Below are 20,161 nucleotides of genomic sequence, written 5' to 3'. Positions count from 1 at the left end.
TTACATGATTCTTATCAAGAAATTATAAGATTCTTATCAAGAAAATATTTTTTTGTTAAAAATAACTTACTTAAAAGGAAGAAAGTAAATTGAGTAATTATTTTTCTTAGTAATAGAATATTTTACTGTGTAGCCTAGATTATGAAAACTCCTCAATTTGAATAAACATAACTTAAATTTCATCTTAATTTTTTCAATTAAATAATAATAATATATGTATAATGATTTTAAAGTTTGTCACTTTATTGTTGCAATTGTAAAGCAATTACGTCATGCATAGAAAGATTCAACAGTTGAAAACGGTGTTTGATCTGCCCGATGACGTCATCGAGCGCCCACATATATGTATATAGTAATGGCGGCCAACGCATACCGCATACACATGCATACATACAATGTATGTGTGGGATAATCAAATAATGTAGCTCAACGTTCGTGCGATTTTTCCGCGGTGTTCTTATCGGAGGTGTTCTCGCTCACGAAGATCCGGACGGCGGAAAGAGGAGCGGCGTTTCCGGTACCATGTCCCCAGCGCCGTACAGTCCCGTCGTAGTCCGAATTCCCCGTGTTCGCGTCACCGTTCCTGACGGCCCGAATCCACGTAAACAGCGCGCTATCGTACTCCACGCGTGACTGACGGAAGGACTCCGATTTCGCACGGCGCTTATCGCGCTCGCTTATCGTCACTGACCACTGCTTCCGACAGCCACACGTCAGGATGTTCAAAAAATTCAAGGACAAGCTCGCGGAGGAGATGAAGCAGTCGCCTGCGAGGCTGCAGGCGAGTGTGCAACAACTGGCGCAGGTTAAACTCCCTTCTTGTTCGAACGTGATTCTACGAAAATGATCTGAAATTTACTTCTTCTTTTGTTGTTGTTTCTTACAGGCAGTGGTATCACCGGCCTTGTCCAACAGCTCTATTCAGGAAGTGTCAGCGTCGAATGACAATTTCAGTCTGACGGAGGATGGAGATGGTAAGCATACCGTGATCACCTTGGCGAGTTTCACCATTGGATGTACAAAATTTGAAGATTCTCGACATATGGGCTATGTCGCCAGAATGATCAATGGGATGCTAATGACACTTCAACTCTGGAGACATGAAGGATATTGAAGAGACTTGTACTTGAGCATTCTGTTTCAAGGGTCAATCATGTAACTTTTTCCTTAGGGCGTAAACGTGAAAAGCGAAATTTTTGTATGTATATGTATATATACATATTTTCTAGAAAAAGTTACATGATCACTACACTGATGATACATTCTGTATGATACTTTAGGCTTGTTCTTTTTGAACAGGTTGAACTTGTATGGCATATCTTTCCTCCTTTTCTCTTCACATTGGAGAAAAAGAGAAAAAATGAAGAAGTTCAGCTAAAAAGAACAAGTCTTTTTTGTAAATAATACCATACATACAGTATTACCCTGTATATATTATACATGTTCTGTACAGAACAGTTTGGTGACGGTATTGAATTCTTTATTTTGCAGAAACGCCAAAGAACACTCCGGTGAAGCACAGTTTCCAAAATGTTGACCTGATGTCGCCGTCTCCGAATCGCATGGAGATCTCGAGAAGATCTTCAGTGAGTAGTATCACCAGTGACGCGTCCTCGTTGTTTCCAATGTACGAGAGTCCTCCGAATCTTTATCATTTACAGGTTTGTCACTTATAAATGCCTATCGGCAGATAGCTTCCTAACTCTCTGACAACTCTGACAGTTTTGCTTTTGCAGTCGGACATGGATCAATCGGCTAGCGAAATGGACGACAATATCAGTCCTCATCTTGATAGAGTTACGAAGGATCAGTTATATTCCGCTTACAAAAAGGTGCAAACCAAATATCACAAGTATCGCGGTAGATATACGGATCTGGCTACGCACTATCGCGAATTGGATAGAGTGAAATCCAGACTGGAATCTGTGTTGGTTGAAACACAAGACAAGGTTCTAAGAAGAATAACCGACCTAAAGGAGCAATGTCAATTAGAGCAACAAGCGAAAGCACACTTAGAGGATGTACTAAGGAATGATATAGAAGAGAAAGATCACATCATAAATACATTGAATACAAAGATAAAATTGTTACAATCAAGCGGACCAATTTTAGACAATTCAGTGTTTGAAGAAACTCAACCAAAGGAGAGTTCTAAAGGAAACCTAATCGATTTGGCGAATGAATCGTCTAATGACGAGAATAACGCACTGTCGGTAGAAAATACACAGTTAAAGGATAAGCTAAAAAAGCTGGAAAGTCTTGTTTTGAAGTATAAGGAATCCTTAAAGCGTAATAAGGAGAAATTTTTAGATGTGATGAAGGAGAAGAACACTTTGGAGAACGATCACGAGGCGCTAAAGAATTCTACTGCCGAGAGAATCAGTGTCACGGAGGATGAACTGAGTGCGGCGCGTATCGAGATTGAAAAACTGACTGAACAAATAGATACTTTGCACAAACGCGAGGAAGAATCGGCGATTTCGTTAGCTGAGAATAAACTTTCCGTACACAGAGAACTCGAGGAGAAAGAGGAACAAATCAAGCAGCTGCGAATCGATTTGAAACACGTGACGGAAGATAAAGAGAATTTAAACGAGGGAATAGCTAGATATAAGGCCGAATTGGGTGAACTGAAATCCCTGCATACTGATTCGGATAAAAATGCGATAGCATCGAGAGAGAAAATCGAAGCAATAAAATCTATGCAACAAGTGGGAATAAAACATTACGAGGAAGTCGATCATAATGAAAAGATTAAAACAGAAGACGAGAATAAACTAGACGAAGTAACGGTTCGTTTAAAGGAAAAAGAAATCGAGTTACAGGAACTGCAGGATAAATTGGACGAAATGGAGAAACAAAATATAGAATATAAATATGATAAGGTATCTATACAAAGTGAACTGGTTGCTTGGAAGACCACATATTCGGACCTGAGGGAGGAGTATCAAGCACACAGGATTATCGCTGAAGAAAGACAGAAAGATGCTGACTCGACGATTGAGAAACTGCAAGTGACAGTACAAAGTGTTGACAAAGAATTGGAGAACATGAGAAATACGTTGATTGATAGGGATCAGGTGTGCGAAAATTATAATAAAAAGGTGCAACAATACACGGATATGCTCGAAGAAGCTAAGAATAAATTGACCGAACAGAAAGCAGAAATCATATCGCTGAATGATAAATTGGAAAAGTTTTCAGAGCTACAAGAAGAATTGGAGAATAAAAAAATCGAATTAAGCGCGATACAAAATGAGTTCGAGCTTTGCAAATCTACGATCGATGACTTTAAAAATAAGGTTCAGGCAGACAGTTCAGTTATAAATTTATTGAAAAAAGAGAGAAGTGATTTTATAAATCGTCTTATTTATTATAACGATTGTATACATCGTTTAAAGCAGGATTGCACGGTTGTAAAAAATGTCGTTGCAGAGGAGTTCTTAAATCAAAAGGCCAAAATATTGGACATGAGCGCGACTCTTGCCACATCTTTTATAAAACTCGAAGAAGAGAATATAACACTGAGGTCCGAAATAGATGAATTGCGTTCGAAGATAAAGGATGAAAAAGAGCTTAAAGAGACAGCCTTGCAATCAGAATTTGCGCAAGTTATGAACAAATCCGTACTAGAAGCGCAATTGAGGGAAAGTAACGAACGACTGAAAGAGATGATGCTGAAGAGTAACCAATACGACGAACTTAATACGACGAATAACAAATTAATAGCTGAGATCGATAATCTCAATTTTAAAATTCACGATCTGGAAGCGGCATCGCACAAATTAACGCAGTCACAACAGGAAGTTAAGGTTGTACAAGAACGGTTGAGGATATTAGAGAACCTCGAATCTGTAAATCATGCGTTATCTATCGAGATTGACGATTTAAAGGAAAAACATGCGCAGGCCAGTCATGCCTTTAAAAAGGTAGATGAATTGAACGCGAAGTTACGTGAGGCGACCGAAGTCATTAATTCGTTCAAATCGGAAAACAGCAATCAAGATACGTTGCGAAAAGAGCTGTACGCCTCGAGATTAGAAATCGCTCGCTTGAAGGAAGATCTGGCTGAAAAGGAGAGTGAGATAAAAATTCGCGATGAGAAACTAGCAAGCGAAGAGGAGCATGTCGCCCATTTAAAATCCACATGCGACAGTCATATACAGACAATCGAGGAACACGTGAGGAAATATCTAAACTTGGAGGCTGAATATCAAGCGACGAGGGAGAATCACGCGAAAGAAACTACCGAATTAATGGAGAATAACAAGGCACTGCAGGAAACGGTAAACGTGAAACTCGTACAATTGAAGAAGATGAAAACTATTAAAGAACGACAAAGTAAAACGATTGAGGTGGTAAAAGCTGAGCTTGACCAATCAAAGACTCGGCAGGCAGAATTGTCCAAAATGTTGGAGACTTTCGAGAAACAGATAGAGTCGCTGAAATTAGAAAATTCTCAACTTGTGGCGATCACCTTGGAGAACAAAGACCAGCAAAACGATCTCCTGAGCCGCAATCAGAAGCTTTGCGAAAATGACGAGACTCTGAAGCAGAAAATCTCAGATTATGAGAAGGAGATTGAAGAATTGCGGAGAACGGTGAAAAATTACGTGGAATCGTATAAGTCTCAGCTCAACAGTCAAAGCGAGAAGGCAGAACGATTAAGCAACGAATTAAGTAACGTTAGCGCGCAATTAGAACGTAAAGATGCGGAATTGAATTCATTAAATGAGAGATTAGTGATGAGCGAAAAAGAATCACAAGAAATCAAAGGAAAACTTGACGAGAGGGATGTCGAGTTGAAGGATAAAATTTCCGAGTTAGGTACAGCTATGACAAACGGTAACGTCATGAAGGAAAGGAATTCGCGGCTTTGCGCAGAATTAAGAACGCTAAAGGATGAAGTTAAAAGAATTAAAGACGTGGAAGAAAAGAATAAAAAACTGAAATCAGAACTTAACGATTTAATCCAAAAGAACTCCGGCGCAGAGGCAAGACTTTCGGAGACCAACATGTTGGTTGCCGAGCAAAAAACTCTGAACGACATATTAATTGCCGAGCAAAAAACTCTGAAGGACAGAATTGCCGAGTTGGAAAGAGTAAAATCTAGCAGCATGCAGTTGCAAACTCATGTAAATAATTTACAGTCTAAGGTATCTAGTTTAGAGGCCCTACGTATGGAAAATAGTAGACTGCAGTCGGAGATTGAAGCTTTGCAGTCCGCGAAGAATTCGTCGCCGGAAGTGGGCGCCTTGAAAGATACATTGACGGCGAAAGACGCGGAGATAAAATTATTGGAAGATAAAATATCCAACATGTTACAAGAGATTGGGAATTTAAAACGGTTTTCGCTCGAAATCGATGAAAGGAGGAAGGGTACAGACACACTGAGAAATTCGCTCGCGTCAGCGGAAGAAAAGATTACCGGTTTGCAGTCGGAAATTAATTCTCTCATTCGGACGAACGATGCGTTAAAGAAAGAATTGGAAACTATCCGTAAGGACAAAGACGCGAAGGGCCAACTCATCAGCGACACGTTGCGCGAGGAAAATAAGAGATTAGAGGCCCAGCTCGATGAAGCGTTGATTACATTCCAAGCGAAAGAGACGCAGATGCAACTTACAAATAATGAACTAAGGTCGCAAACCAATCAATTGAGGGAACAGTTGAAGACCAATGAGGAGGAACAAGGCATGAGGCTGAAGCAGCTGGTAAAAGAGTTTCAAGCTCAATTGCATGACAAAGAAGAAGAACTTCAAGCCGCGTTGGAGAAACGTTTCGGTAAGATGCTATTTTATTTTTTTTTAAATTACATATATATTTATATGTAATGAGACAAAAAAAATTTGAGAAACATTCCAATATATAATCGGTATTTAATCTTTACATAGATCGCCAACACAACTACGAGTCGAATCTTGTACAGCAATACAAGGAACAATTGAAAGATTGTCAAATAGAGTTGACAGAGAAGTCTGAGCAACTCGAGAGCCTTGTTTTAGAGAAAAAAGATGTCGTAGCAGAGAAGGGGAAGGATATTGATCGCTTGGTAGAAACAATCGCGCAGATTAAAAAGGAACACACTGATGAAATAAAAGAATTAGAGAAAAAGTGGAAGGCCATAGTGCAGCAGAAAATCGACAATCTGCAAGTTAAACACGAGGACGAATTGAACGAACTAACAAAAGAGTGGCAGAACGAAAGAAAGGTAAGTTTGCATAATTTGAAAATATAATTCAATTTAACCCTATATGTATATTTTACATTTATTTATTTAGATATAAATTTTTAAATGTATGATTATTTTATTTATTCATGCATGTTTTATTTTTTTTTTAATTTAATTTTTTAATTTGCGTTCACGTATTTCGCATTATTTTCAGCCTGATGCACAAACTGATGCAGCTTCCGAGGTATAAAGCTTCATTTCTTTTTATTTAATGCCTACACTGACTATGCTTTTTTTCTATACATGCTTATTTTACATAGCACAATTGTTTAAAAATTGAGAGTTCTAAGTGAAATTTCATACAGGAATTGGAAAGTACTTCTCGCGTGGCGATGGCCGCGATACACACGAGCACCGGCTCAATTCACACCTTGCAACAGACCCTGACGTCTCAGAGGCGAGAACTCGCGGAACTCAGGAAACTGGTCAGTTTGCGACACGACACATTGGAAGATTCGACGGAAATTGAGTACCTCAGAAACATTCTGTTCGAATACATGATGGGAAGAGAGACGATGGTGCTCGCCAGAGTAATCGCCGCCGTCGTCAAGTTCGACCAAGAACAGACCACAAAGATACTTAAGAAGGAGGAGGATAAGCTAACTCTGGTAAGTGGCAGCACAAACTGATCTCTCTCTGTCTAACACGAACTGATATCTTTCTATCTAGCACAGTACATATACATCTTATATTCACGTTATGGATCTCTTTTCAGTTTGGCTCGCTTGGTCTCTCGTAGTCCGAGATGTACAATTTTTCTGTATAGAAGAATTCTATAGGCAATTGACGTTATAGGCGTTTCTCTGCCCGAGTATCATATGTTTCTACAGGCCGCTCGCGCGAGAGCTTTATCTTCGGTTATATATAGGCTCGCGAAAAGTAGCCACGGTAGTGTCGCTGCGCGTAGCTTTAGCACCGAGATACTACCAGTGTCTCCAGATACTTATATATAAAAGAAGGAAATAAGAACTTGTACAAATTAGCAACAATATGTAATATTTGCAGATTTTTATAAATATTAATTTAACAAAATGTTATCGTATGTGATAAGGCTTATATACTATAGAAATATAGATAATGTATAAAATGTGTCCTCTTACCTGTAACTTCTGTAAAAGATAATAATGTGCTGATATACGCATTGGAAGTATGTACCATCTATGATGAATGCTTTTTACGTTAAGGGAATGGCAATGTTTCGTAAGCACAATAGGTAGTCTAAGGACTCTCTAATATGCATATATATATTGTAATTAATAATATATATTCCCCCAACGAATACTGTTTTTCAAATAGTTTATTACGAATATCGCATCTTACCAACAACGTTATAAATATATATTTACATTAATCTTGTTTATACATAAATTTCCGATCGCACTAAGTACTTCACGTTCCATTCATTTTAACACATACGAAATAGTTAAACCATGCAGTTAATTACGGAAATAAAAAGATATATTTCGAAACTATAAGACATACTGGATATCATTAGAATTTTGATCATTCAAGAATCTTGGATGGTCAATGTAAAAAAAGATGCTAAAAATTTTAGGTAGATATAAAGAAATCAATTTATTTCATACCTTTCAAGTTTCGTAGATGCGAATCGAAAAAATCCTTCCTGTGGGAGATTGGCATATGCTTCAGTCTCAAAAAATTCTCTTCATTTCCGTGAATAGTATATCTACTTTTCCCGTCTGTGCCTAGAAGAGTCCTCAAAGCTCTGTTTCTATTTAACGTTTTTTCATAAAATTCCTGTCCTCCCTTGATATATTCGGTTCCTAAACGGCACAAAGCTTCATCGTTCTTTCTGTCGAGCTGATAACTTCGATAGTCCTTTACACCGAACCAAAATATTGCACCAAATAAAGTGAAAGTCCCGCAAAGCATACGTCGTGCTATCGCATTGCCTTCGCGTAGTTTATATCTGTACGATATAACGTTGTAAAGTGTCCACAGGGTCCCTATAGTTAAAGCCAGCAAGAGTGAATTAAAATACGGCTCCTCTGCCTGAATTTGCAGGATTTCGCGCGCTATCGCAAATTTTTGTGCATCCTCGGAGAACGTTACTGCTTCCAGAAAAGCCTTTGCGTCTTGCCGTGTCCAGTCTACTAGCTCCTCCTTGATCTGCAGGCCCTGGTGAAGCTGGTTTACAGTACTGGTGAAATTAATGGGAATTCCCAGTATCGCACCGTATTTGGCATTGAAAGTACCAGCGTGAAGCAAATCGAAACCAAGTACGCTGACAGGCTTTATAGCATCCTTAACGTTGTCGGACAGTTTCAAGTCACTCATTACCTTCTGAATTATCTGCTGGACTTTAGAGCCTAACGGCACCTCTTTTCCCATTCTATGCGTTTATAATAAAAAAGGACATTAAGTCTCAAATTTGGAATAAAGAATGGGAATTCTAAAACCCCTTGCATTACTCACTGGTATGTGGCCACCATGTATCTGTACTTTTTCAGGAAGACAGTGTGTGGCATAAGGACTGCATAATATCCAAATGCAGTCGCAGTCATACCCAAAATCACGTTCCTGTACTTGAATGAAAATTTATTCATGCTTACACTGCAATTCTGAAAATAAAGACATGTACTTTCAATATCTGTATCCGCATCTTTCTGATGGCGACGTCGATCGATTTTGATTAACTTAATAATTGGCAATTAACATAACTTGCAAAGTTGTTTTCAGTAAAACTTCAGATTGTTAAAATATGCTTCTGATTTAATATTTCGATGTCACATGCACAACGAAAAGAATTTATAATTTTATTCACGTTGATAAAATTATTTGACAAGTTAATCAAGTTTGATCGAAGTCACTGTAATGTATAAAGAACTCCAAAAATTCTGTTTTACTTCTCTTTTCAGTTTACTTTCTCTAATCCATAACCTTATGAACCATAACCTAACATAATTACCCGGTTATAACATAACCTAAACTAGGCAACGTTACACGTTACTCGAATGTGTTAGTAAACATGGAAAAGGTAGAAGAGAAGTCGAATAATTTCTTCGAGCAGTTAGAACGTGTATTTCCAATAATTAAGGGAAAGGTACGTATAATATATGTTGTACACTGAAATCACAAATTTCTTTTTTCAACAATGGAATATCTTACGATATCAACATTACTGTGTGAAATCATAATCTCAATTTAAGCACGGTCATGTCAGAACTATAAATAAGATCCGAATTTTTAAATATTTGACTAATAGATGTACAAATATTTAATATTATTTTAATAAATATTGATAAATTGTATTTTGCAATCAATTCTGTTTTCGTAGTTCTGCAAATTCATGGATTTTTATGTTAAATTGACTCTTTAGGCGTAAGATTTTGATTATCTGAATAATTAAACAAGTCTAACAATAAAGTGTTTCATCTCGACAATTATCTCGGATAATTTAGATATCATATTTAAAAATTTAGTTTAATTCTGTTTAAAGTTCAGACTGATATCTGTTATTTTTTAAATTATGTGTTATTTTTAGATTAAAAGGCTTACAATAACTTAAAAAAACACTATATGTGAAATGATTCTCATTATCACAGAGACACATGACTCAATCCTTTAACAAACTTCTTTTTAATTCCTATTCTAAGAGATGCTTGATAATCTATCTTTTTTAGGTTCAAGAGGAATGCACAGAGGAGGAATTTGCGAATTTAGTGGAAATTATACAATTCGTCAAGACAACAGAATATATCATAGAGGTTGTGATTCATAACATAGAACAATATATCCGTTGTCACGTGGCGCCGACATTCTGGAAGAAGTTTGAGTATACGGAGGATAGCCACCGGGGTTTTGAATTGTTCAAATCTGCTGTTGATGATCTATACGCTAGTCTCACAAAGTTTCTGCCAATTTTAAAAAAACTAGAATTCTTAAGGCAGAAAAAAGGCGAAACGTCAAGCATTGAGGACAGTATAGACATAGAGGCACAATTCAAGCTCATTGTGAGAGCAACGTTATTGAGCCAACTACCTCTGTGCCATGAATGTATCATAGAACATTTTTACAAAATTGCGTTCAATGTATTTTGTAATTCAGATAACTCGTCACAAGGTAAATTACACAAGTATTCATCTTTATTATTTGTGTTATATCTGTGATTTGCTTGAGAAACATGGCAAATATGATAGAAATATACGCTTTAAAGCAGATACATCAATCAGTGAAATCCAATGTACAGGATGTGGCCAGGAAATGGATAATTGCGGGTGCCAGATAATAGTTTATATGTTTCACGAAACAAACAGAAAATTAATCGAGTTGGAATTATTGGAGAGGCTTGTGGGAAATGTACTCACGTCGCTAATCCATATTCGTATTAAAAATCATGTAATTCAAACTTGTGATAAGACATTTGATGTGTCACAATTGATCTCTTTAGAAAATGTATGTTAGCTCTCTTCTCATTATATAATATTATATAATTGTATACTAATGACGCGTTATTACATTTTATTTTTTAGTGGCTCGAAACTGTTGTGATGAATTGGTTGATAAGAGTTTATTCCGGTGGTTTCTCAAAAACGGTAGCACTTAGCGACGAAGTTCGTAACGCTATAAACAAGTTCAAACAGAAACTATCTCATTTTCTGTACGAAACGTACACTAATATACGAATCGATCATCTATTTAATATAATAATAGGTACAATTTTAATTAATATATCTATAATCTAAAATATTTTATTTATTTATAAAGATTTATTATTTATTTGCAATTTATACAATTACGTGCTACATTTTTCTCTAGAATATCCCGAATCGCAGCCTGCGGTGGATGATCTCCGAGTTTGTTTAGAAAGAACCGATAAACGGAAGGTTCTGGTTAAGAATCTGCAAGAAGCGATCAAAACACGGCTCTTGCATGCTGGTGTGAACACTCCAGATATAGTGACCGCTTATATTGCTGCGATTAAAGCGCTCAAGCATCTCGATCCAACTGGCGTTCTTCTAGAAGCTGTAACGGAACCTATCAAGTGAGATCCCTTGTTTTGTCGCATCAAAGTTGTAATTCATAATGTGAATTTAATATAAAATGCTAAGAAATACAGTTGTTTGTCAAGTCCAATTTATCTTTTAGATGCTATTTGAGGAGCAGAGAAGACACCGTACGTTCCGTCGTTAATAGCTTGCTTGATGATTCACCCAGTGAATTAGCCGACGAATTGGTGAAAGGCGAGTGCTTGCAGCTGGACGATGGTTCGGCGGATGATGAGACTGAAGATTGGGAAAAATGGATGCCGGATCCAGTCGATGCTGATCCCGGTAAACTGCGAAATTTCCTTGTATAACTGACTTTAACGAAAAAATTCGTGCTGCTCTAAATTGCATTTATCATTACATTCTATTTCTGTTAAGGGATTGGATTTAAAATATATATTCCTCCAAATTAAGACTTGAGTTGAAATTGAATCACAAAAAGCAGTTTCAAAATTTATATGCTCATCGAAATAAGATATTTTTATAATGAACTTTTCTCTCAATAAAAATTTATTTTTCCAGCTAAATCGACACAGCGTAAAGTGTCCGATATCATCTCTACGCTGGTGAATGTTTACGGCAGCCAGGACTTGTTCGTCAACGAGTATCGCACGTTGCTGGCGGATAGACTGCTCTCACAACTCAACTATCATACCGAACGCGAGATACGTCACTTAGAGTTGCTGAAGAGACGATTCGGGGAGAATCAATTGCATTACTGCGAAGTTATGCTGAAGGATGTTTATGATTCGAAAAGGATAGATGGTAACATCCACTCCGACACCAGTTACAATTTGCAGAGAGAGCTCTTTCCTACCTCCGCACTCATACTATCGGCGCAGTTCTGGCCGCCGTTCAAGGAAGACTGGAAATTGAAACTACCAAGCATCGTGCAGAATCAACTGAATAAATATGTGAAGGCGTTCGAGGCCTTGAAAGGAAATAGAACGCTCTGCTGGAAGCCTCACTTAGGAAACGTGAGCCTGGAAATCGAATTGAAGGACAGAAAGCTAGATATAAACGTCACACCGGTGCACGCAACGATTATCTTGCACTTCCAAGATAAAAGTAAGAACACGTTGATTATTTATCGCATCGAAACGCAAATACATGGTGAAACAGTTGTTCTTAAGTTAAGTTTATTTTGCAGATGAGTGGACTTTGCAAGATCTGGCGGAGGTGATGCATGCACCGGCGACTGTTCTTCGACGTAAAATGGCATTTTGGGTATCGCAAGGCCTTTTGAAGGAGACTTCTAGTGACGTGTTCGTTTTGCAAGAGGAAAGTACGTCGAAGAACCGTTTATCGACGGATATCGTCGAAGAGGAGGAGACTGAGAGTGCAATGGCTTCAGCCAGCGATCAGAGAGAGGAGGAGTTGCAAGTGTTCTGGTCGTACATCGTTGGAATGTTGACGAATCTAGAGTCATTGCCAATAGAAAGGATTCATCAGATGTTGAAAATGTTCGCGTCGCAAGGACCGGGTGCTGTCGAATGCGGCTTACCAGAATTGAGGCAGTTTCTGGACAGAAAAGTCAGGGAACACCAACTGTTACTCTCCGGTAGCTTCTATCGATTACCAAAGTCATAAAGTGGTAAAAGGATTTTCTATTCCATACTGCATGTATTAATTGTAACAATAAGAAAATAATTTATCTTATGTTAAGTGATGTTTTTGTACATAGAAGGATCTCTTTTAAAGAAATAAAGAAATAAAGCTAATGTAAATATTTCGATATGTTTTGCATGAGATTATGAAATGTCCATTTTTGATAACTTATGCATGTATATCAATAAAACAGAAATCTTATTTATACCTGTCATTTCTTTCAAGTGTCAAGGAAGTGTCGAGTATTGAAAAAATATTTTTATTACCGTTCATCATAGTATTTATACATGTTTGTATAAACTATTTTATTTGCACTTTCAGTGTAAATTGTGAATTTTCTTCGATAAGTAGCGTACAGTATATACTATGATTCGTAATCAGATCTTTCCGAGATTTCAGAAAACAGAATTGCTTTTCATTGTCACTTACACATTAATATTGCCACATATCCTGCACATATATCAACATTAAAATAAAATATGAAACTAAAAAATTATCATATACAATAAATTTCGGCAAAAAAACTATATAACTATAGAATAATAAATGTAAATTCGCATGCCATAAGATCTAACAAGATTGCTTGCACATATATATAATTTCTTATGTAACTTATCTGAATACATTTATAAATACGATAACAGGGTGTAAACAAATCACGCCTGTGTTTACTTCTGCGGTAATAATAATAATAATCTCGAAAAATTATAAAAAAATAATAATGAAGATCGGATATTTATGCGCCATATAGCTTATATAATTGATAAAGCAGTGCGAGCTGCAATAATATAATATTATACAAAAACTATATATAATAAATTATGATAGAACGCAAATATTAAAAATGGATTTTCTTTCCAAAATCATAACAGATAATGTATCGCCGTTTGACGCAGAAGTAAATCACAGTGGTATTTATTCATACCGTCCGGATGTTCAACTGAGTCAGTGCATATGTATAATACATTATGTGTATACATGTGTAATAATTTACGTTCTCAGGCGCATATATATATTAAACAGAATATACGCAGAGTATACATATCTGTTCTCTATATAATCACGCTCTCGAATGCGCATATATAATTCGTATATTATAATCGCACTTAATAAAGGACAATGATATTCAAAATATTTCGTTAAATCAATTATTTACGTACAATAATAAAATATATATCGAATATATTTGTTTTTTTTTTTACGTTGAGAACTTAAGTAGATTTCAGATCACTCTTAAACATGTGCGTGTATATCTTTCAACGCTTATATATACATGAAGGACCGAGCTATCGGTACACCTAGGAGGGACTCCTTGGACAAAAATTCAAAAATATCTGTCGAAAGAACGAGTATAACATTTGACACATGAATGACTATACAGAAGTTATATAACGCGTGCAACTTGATATTCTTAATCGTTACATGTACAATATGGCAGACCTAAAAAGTGATGCAACTCTCTAATATAACGATAAAGTCGATATTAAGTAAGTCACTCTCTCACGCAAACACTCTTTGCTTGTATGTAGACAGAGATTACATACATTTCTTTTGTTTATATTCATATACATGTTTAATAATATCTTGCAAATAATTCCACGATGTAGAAAGTCATAACAGATCTCGCGATACTTCTGTTATTCTTTTTTTTTTGCCGTTTTACCTGATGATATCGACGTTTTATCGATATTTATGTAAATACATATACGTATCTGTTCGATAATCCTGCGGTTTGAATTGTAAGTTTTTCGCAAAGTTAAAATGTGCAATTTATTTCATGAATCTTGGCAACGCATTTTGGACGACCTGCCATTTTTCTTTCACCATCAACGTATTGCACATTGACGTACTAGAATATTCTCTGCGAACAGCACTTCTCTTAATACTTTCAGCTGAAACAATATGTACATGTAGCTCTCTCGTGCATCCGCATACAACGCATACTTTTAAAGCCTTATCCTCGGGATATTCATGATTCTAGCTATGGATGTTCCTAACAGTTCTTCTCGCAACTTAACGAAAAAGACTATTAGGAGAACGATCTAATTGGCATTGTCCTTCTCTTTCTAGGGATATACATATCGCGTGAAAGTTAAATTTTGATTGCACAGTTCTAATGCTACTACGTAGAGTCTATCGATAACAAAGCTTTATCTAGAACGGTAACGCGGCTACACCGCACTACGTTAACATTACATAAGGCACATTTATTCGAGAGAGTTGTACAGAATTTCGACAATTTCTCCGACATGAGAGACGTGTCGCACGAGAAAAAAAAAGGAAGACACATTGGCATCAAGTGATTTTCTCCGATGAGGTCTTTGAAGAACTTCGCGAGTTCTCGCATATATTCTCATTTGTTGTTTTTTTTCGCGCGACACTTCCTTCAGCAGTTAGCTCTTAAAAATGCGCGTAAATATATCATTGCGTTTAAGTTATATTAACGTTGTCACATTCTTGCGCTGCCACCTCCAGAGACGGGGAGGTGCCAGCGTAGTCATAAGTACTGGGAAAAACGCGAACAACATTTCATCGCTGCCACGAGAAGAGAGAGAAAATAAAATACTTCGGAGATACATCGCGCGCGTGCTACAACAAAATTCCCCTCCCCACGAGGGAGTAAAAATAACCGATAAACTAACGTTCATACTAAAAACTATTGCTATTACCGCTAACGTTGCACTGAATTCAGATTTCGCATACCTGACTCGCGTCCAAAACAAGTTCGGAATAGTCCTGCGTTTTCTTTTCGCAAAAAAGGCGTGCGGGTATTCTACATAAAATATATAATATATATTTATCCATAAATATATAATATATAAAATATATATAGGGTCCCAAATCTCTGTATATTATGCTAATGCACCTCGCAACGCTACCGTTTTGTGAAGCAAGACGAATTATATTTGTGCCATCGACGAGCTACGACGGCACGAAGTGGCTCGGATTCCAATCGGCGACGACTCCATCGATCGCCGAGACGCGTGGGAGAAACTAACGTTTCCGAACATTAAGAGGATACAGGATGATGGATAAGCTTGACGAACGGGGCTGGTGACGCGGACGGACGGCGAAGGTGGTCGGCTGGTTGGTGAACCGATCGAACGCGGGATGCTGTTCCAGAGTCCAGGTGTTAGCACGGGGCGAGTGGATATCCATTGTTAGCACTCCAAGCCTACAGGCCACGGGCAACCGGGGTTAACAAGAAAGAAAAGAAAAACAGTTTGTTAGTAATCTGATTATGACTGACCGACGTTAACATTAAGTATCTAGTAGCTCGCCAGCTGAGAGAAATATAGTTAGTGGTGAAAAGCAACGCTTCCACGTTTCTCGTGCGCGCGTCGTACATGACATGTAATCCGGCAAACAATAGATCCGTTAATCGATATCAAGTTAAAACATTTCTTCCAATATTATTTCATGCGTTAGAGTTTCAATTCTTCGTTCACGAGCGAAAGAAGACTGTCCGAATGATCGCGCGAGCACTCGATCCGAAGATTCGTCCGATGATGAAGCATTGCTTTGCACCGGCTACTTGTAATATTATTAGTGTGAAGCATTCGACTTGTACGCGTTATGACAAGATAATAATCCAACGGATTCACGCGGTAAAAACGAACGTATCTAGTATTAAGCCAACACTAACTTCGTTATCTCACGAATGTCCATGACAATTAGACTCGTTCGTTTCTGCTCAAGTGATATGGCTCGTGATACCCTCCCTGCGCGCAAAAAAAAAAAAAACGTACAAATCGATGGATTACACATCGCTGAAATAACTCGCGTCAGGCTGGATGCACTAGTGAATGAGGGCACAATGCTCTGTCGGTTTTTAATTACACACTCCTCAACGATTGCATTTATTGAAACCAGTCGTCCGACGAGCCTGTTGCTTCACTTTTGTCGTTAATTTTATGCGATATACTTTCGATGTTAATGACAATTAAAAATTGCGATCTCGAATTAATAAAACGAACACACAAAATTTCGTTGCAATCGCAAAAAATTCAATTAACCGCTCACTGGTGCATCTACCCTGCAGCGTTCGTAAAAGAACGTAGCTGCCTGTATATATGTCAGAATATCAGCCAAACAAAAAAAGAAGAAACGATCAAGTGAAAAGAATCGATGATCGATTATTATCTGTTAATCGCTACCATTACACACGTACGTGGATTGCGTTATTTCCGAACATTATAGCGATTTTTCAGACAGGCAGCCTGGGTGTGCACCTGTCACCACATTAGCACCGGTAAATGAGAAAGATTACATAACGAAATTCCGATTACATAGTTACGATGGTATTATTATATAGATCACTATTGATCTTTAGTGATTAATGTCCCATCAGCAAGCGGGTGTCAAAGGCTCATGAGTGTTGCATGTGCCATACAGGACAGATATTTGTAGTACAATTCCAGGCATTCCTTTTTTTTAAGAGAAGCATATTATTATTAATAGACGCTATTAAACAGATCTGTTTATACAGTAAATATAATAACGTGAGTTGTGTGGATCGAGTGATAACTGGAGATTCGACGAGAAACTCGCATGTCAATAGGAGAACGTGGTAGTAGAGCTGTTTTCGGCTTTAAAATGTTTAAAACTGATAGACGAATCGTAAATTGCAATTATAACGCATGTGTCTCAATAAATAATAATTTGATTGATCTTGATATCTGTTGATAATTCGTACATATTAACGATAATGACTATCATTTAATTGATAATAATGAAATAAATAAAGGATAATACCACAATAAATAGAAAAATAATACTTTGATTATTTTCGAAGCCATATTTTCATCAAAATTTAAACTTGCGATATCTCATTAAAAAAAATATTTTATAGGGATAAAGCAACAATATGCTTGACGATACTATATGCAAGAAAATATTGTATTTCAAATAAAAAATAAAATAAAATCAAAATAGGCAAGTTTATTTGAACTTCTATCTATAGTCCATAATTTATATTAAATTATTAAACACAGTTTCATCGTAGAACCTTCCAATATGGATTAATTCGACATTTGTGGAACATTCTTCATGTAAATATGAAAATATTGGTGTGTATGCATGTACTGTGTAAATTAAATGCATGAATAACTTTTTTGAATAAAATAATATTGATTCATTTTAAATAAAAATTAATATAATCACTGAACTTATTTCTGCGTTCACGTAAAAAGTAACTCTCAATATCATATGATTATATTAAATTAAATTCTTTATAAACAATCTACGTCGCTTAAATCATCTAGAATGTTTTAAAAAAATATTAAGTTCAAAAATTAAGTTCTTTAAAATTTAAAACCGCGTTTCTGTTCTAATTCGTAAAAGGAATATAAAACGTATCAGATTTGAATAAAAAAAATTCACACTAACATATCAAATTCATATACGCTGCTGTATATGCACTCTGTGTATGTATTTATGCATACATGATACGTGCGCATATACAAATTGGTACGAAAACACGTCATAAGAAAGGAATATCTGCATAAAAATTGCAATATAAGCAATTTTTATTCACGACAAATGTTTCACGAAGAATAATTTTCGCACCTCGTACATATTCGCGCATCTGTACTTCATTTGTACCTGCGTGTGCATTTGTGTGTGTGTGTGTGTGTGTGTGTAGAGCATTGTTGTTAGTTTTATTTTATAAATAAAGATAGTGCAGTTGTGCATCTTATATAATGAATGAAATTGCGTCTATGATAAGGAATGTCAATTATGTATAAAAAAAATACTTGTTAGTGAGATAAAATATGTAAAAAGGACGGGAGAAATGCCATCTCCGGCAGCATTGTCCACACTTTCGAAGTTTACTTTATTTCTATTTCTCTTTTTAAACTCGAACAGTATCGCGAAAAGAATGTAAAAATCAGTGTGGAAGACAATCGTTTTTAGCGATTCATTAACACGATAAGAACGAGGCAAAAAGCAACCCAAGTAGAACATAGAAGACATAATAATATCATAAGGACGTCATCATGACCTCATCTTGGCACTTATAAGTAAATTTTTAAGTATCAAATGACGTTACGATGACATTCTGTAATGTCATTGCGACTTAATTATGATTCCGTGTTCTACCTGGGAAAATGGGAAGGACAAAAAAATTAAATTTTTACTCGCGTGCGTCTGATTTTCCCGAGGTATTCATATAGTCCGTTCTTATTTTAGGACTGTCTTAAGTAATGTCTTAAAATGCAAATCCAGTTCTGTGATTGACTTACGACATCTCAAGATGGTACTCAAGACCGTCTTAAACATATAAGAACTGACTGTGAGTACTGGTCTAAATCTGTTGCGACAATGACAATTTATCACGGTTTATACGACCGGATCGACGCGTTGCATAAACCTTCGCATCGTACCGCGTTACCATCCCTTGATTTCTCATTCGCACAACGGAAATATGTATTCCTTGGGAGCAGGCAATCTATTAATGTCAGACAATTTCTGGATTGACGCCCTGTGTTTACGTGGGGAAATCTTTTATAACAAAGCGAGTATAAATAAAATCGTTGAAAGCCTTGAGAGAGGTTTCGCGGAATTTTCCGATATCTCGATAGTATGTATCGTTTTGGAATTCTTTGCTAATCGCGCGTTATTGACCAAGAGACAATACTCGCGTCTATACAAGTATCCGCTACGAACATCCGTTCCGCAAACTCGCGCACGTCCGCGCTACGCCTCGATCTTACGACGAATTTATATTGAGAAAAGGAAAGGCCGATAAAACGCGAAAAATAATAATAGAAATAATCTTCCGGATTTCCGTACCGCGAACGTAAATTCTCGTGGATCTACGTAAAAGCGCGCATGTGACCCTCGAGATTCATGCAGCCGAGCTCGTATTTTACAATTTTCCTCTCGGCCGCGAATCTAATTATAGATTCGGCCTGACGCAAGGTGTTGTTCGCGCGCTCTATTTTCACCCGAGCGAATAATCCTCCGTCGCGATCAAAGCACGTCGAGTAACTCAAGATACATGCAAAACCCATGGAGGAAGTGCACATCCACGATCGCAATTCTGACAATCGCGTCGCAGGTATTACTTTTGATGGTATCAAAAACTAATCGGTGCCTGATTGAAATCGTTCAGGAAATATTCCTCGGACTCTGTTTAAAATGTTTTCGCATCTAAATTTCAAATTTTTTTCCATATTTGTAGGATAATTTCCTATTAGAGTGCCTTTGAGCCAAAATTTACTTGTTACTTGTTGAATTAATTATTAAATAGTGTAGCTTTAATTTTGTCTGCTTGAAATCAATATCGGGTATTTTCAACTATTTTTTT

The 20,161-nt window shown here is 36.8% G+C and overlaps 4 protein-coding genes across 6 annotated transcripts in view; 2 read left to right on the top strand and 2 right to left on the bottom strand.

The window, feature by feature from the left end:
• Positions 1-359: 359 nt before the first annotated feature.
• LOC108763102 (golgin subfamily A member 4) lies at positions 360-7,100 on the top strand. Of its 3 annotated transcripts, XM_018510444.1 has the most exons (9): positions 360-805; positions 887-974; positions 1,492-1,661; positions 1,737-5,021; positions 5,055-5,784; positions 5,895-6,211; positions 6,387-6,416; positions 6,538-6,840; positions 6,948-7,099. In XM_018510444.1, exons 1-9 carry the CDS (start codon positions 719-721, stop codon positions 6,969-6,971), a joined length of 5,034 nt encoding a protein of 1,677 aa, XP_018365946.1. In that variant the 5' UTR covers positions 360-718; the 3' UTR covers positions 6,972-7,099. The 3 variants fall into 3 exon arrangements, with proteins under 3 accessions (XP_018365946.1, XP_018365944.1, XP_018365945.1); XM_018510442.1 differs by having other exon boundaries at positions 1,737-5,784; XM_018510443.1 differs by lacking the exon at positions 6,387-6,416 and having other exon boundaries at positions 1,737-5,784; positions 6,948-7,100.
• Positions 7,101-7,760: 660 nt separating this feature from the next.
• On the bottom strand, positions 7,761-9,131 carry LOC108763104 (transmembrane protein 177). Its single transcript, XM_018510445.1, has 3 exons — positions 9,100-9,131; positions 8,669-8,814; positions 7,761-8,585 (listed from the first exon to the last, which is right to left on the bottom strand). Exons 2-3 carry the CDS (start codon positions 8,797-8,799, stop codon positions 7,808-7,810), a joined length of 909 nt encoding a protein of 302 aa, XP_018365947.1. The 5' UTR covers positions 8,800-8,814; positions 9,100-9,131; the 3' UTR covers positions 7,761-7,807.
• Positions 9,132-9,221: 90 nt separating this feature from the next.
• On the top strand, positions 9,222-12,867 carry morula (anaphase promoting complex subunit morula). The gene is made up of 8 exons (XM_018510333.1): positions 9,222-9,296; positions 9,877-10,315; positions 10,413-10,648; positions 10,726-10,906; positions 11,012-11,237; positions 11,342-11,526; positions 11,764-12,309; positions 12,392-12,867. The coding sequence occupies exons 1-8, from the start codon at positions 9,222-9,224 to the stop codon at positions 12,829-12,831; spliced, it is 2,328 nt and encodes a 775-aa protein (XP_018365835.1). The 3' UTR covers positions 12,832-12,867.
• A 227-nt stretch (positions 12,868-13,094) lies between these two features.
• how (protein held out wings) overlaps positions 13,095-20,161 on the bottom strand; it is a 52,397-nt gene continuing 45,330 nt past the window's right edge. The window contains exon 8 of the mRNA XM_018510300.1: positions 13,095-16,024. The gene's annotated coding sequence lies outside the window, so the exon portion shown is untranslated. The remainder of the gene's footprint in view (positions 16,025-20,161) is intronic.

This window comes from Trachymyrmex cornetzi, unplaced genomic scaffold (genome assembly GCF_001594075.2).
Source record: "Trachymyrmex cornetzi isolate Tcor2-1 unplaced genomic scaffold, Tcor1.1 scaffold335, whole genome shotgun sequence".
NCBI classification, from domain to species: Eukaryota; Metazoa; Arthropoda; class Insecta; order Hymenoptera; family Formicidae; genus Trachymyrmex; species Trachymyrmex cornetzi.
The sequence above is the reverse complement of the archived record's forward strand: the minus strand, read 5'-3'. Positions and strand labels throughout refer to the sequence as shown.

Coding starts and splice junctions, on each gene's coding strand:
- LOC108763102 (XM_018510442.1), top strand. CDS start 719: ATGTTCAAAAAATTCAAGGACAAGCTCGCGGAGGAGATGAAGCAGTCG. Junction 6,212..6,386: donor AGTGGCAGAACGAAAGAAAG/GTAAGTTTGCAT, acceptor CATTATTTTCAG/CCTGATGCACAAACTGATGC. Junction 6,841..6,947: donor AGGAGGATAAGCTAACTCTG/GTAAGTGGCAGC, acceptor ATCTCTTTTCAG/TTTGGCTCGCTTGGTCTCTC.
- LOC108763104 (XM_018510445.1), bottom strand. CDS start 8,799: ATGAATAAATTTTCATTCAAGTACAGGAACGTGATTTTGGGTATGACT. Junction 8,586..8,668: donor TACATGGTGGCCACATACCA/GTGAGTAATGCA, acceptor ATAAACGCATAG/AATGGGAAAAGAGGTGCCGT.
- morula (XM_018510333.1), top strand. CDS start 9,222: ATGGAAAAGGTAGAAGAGAAGTCGAATAATTTCTTCGAGCAGTTAGAA. Junction 10,316..10,412: donor TTCAGATAACTCGTCACAAG/GTAAATTACACA, acceptor GCTTTAAAGCAG/ATACATCAATCAGTGAAATC. Junction 10,907..11,011: donor TCTATTTAATATAATAATAG/GTACAATTTTAA, acceptor ATTTTTCTCTAG/AATATCCCGAATCGCAGCCT.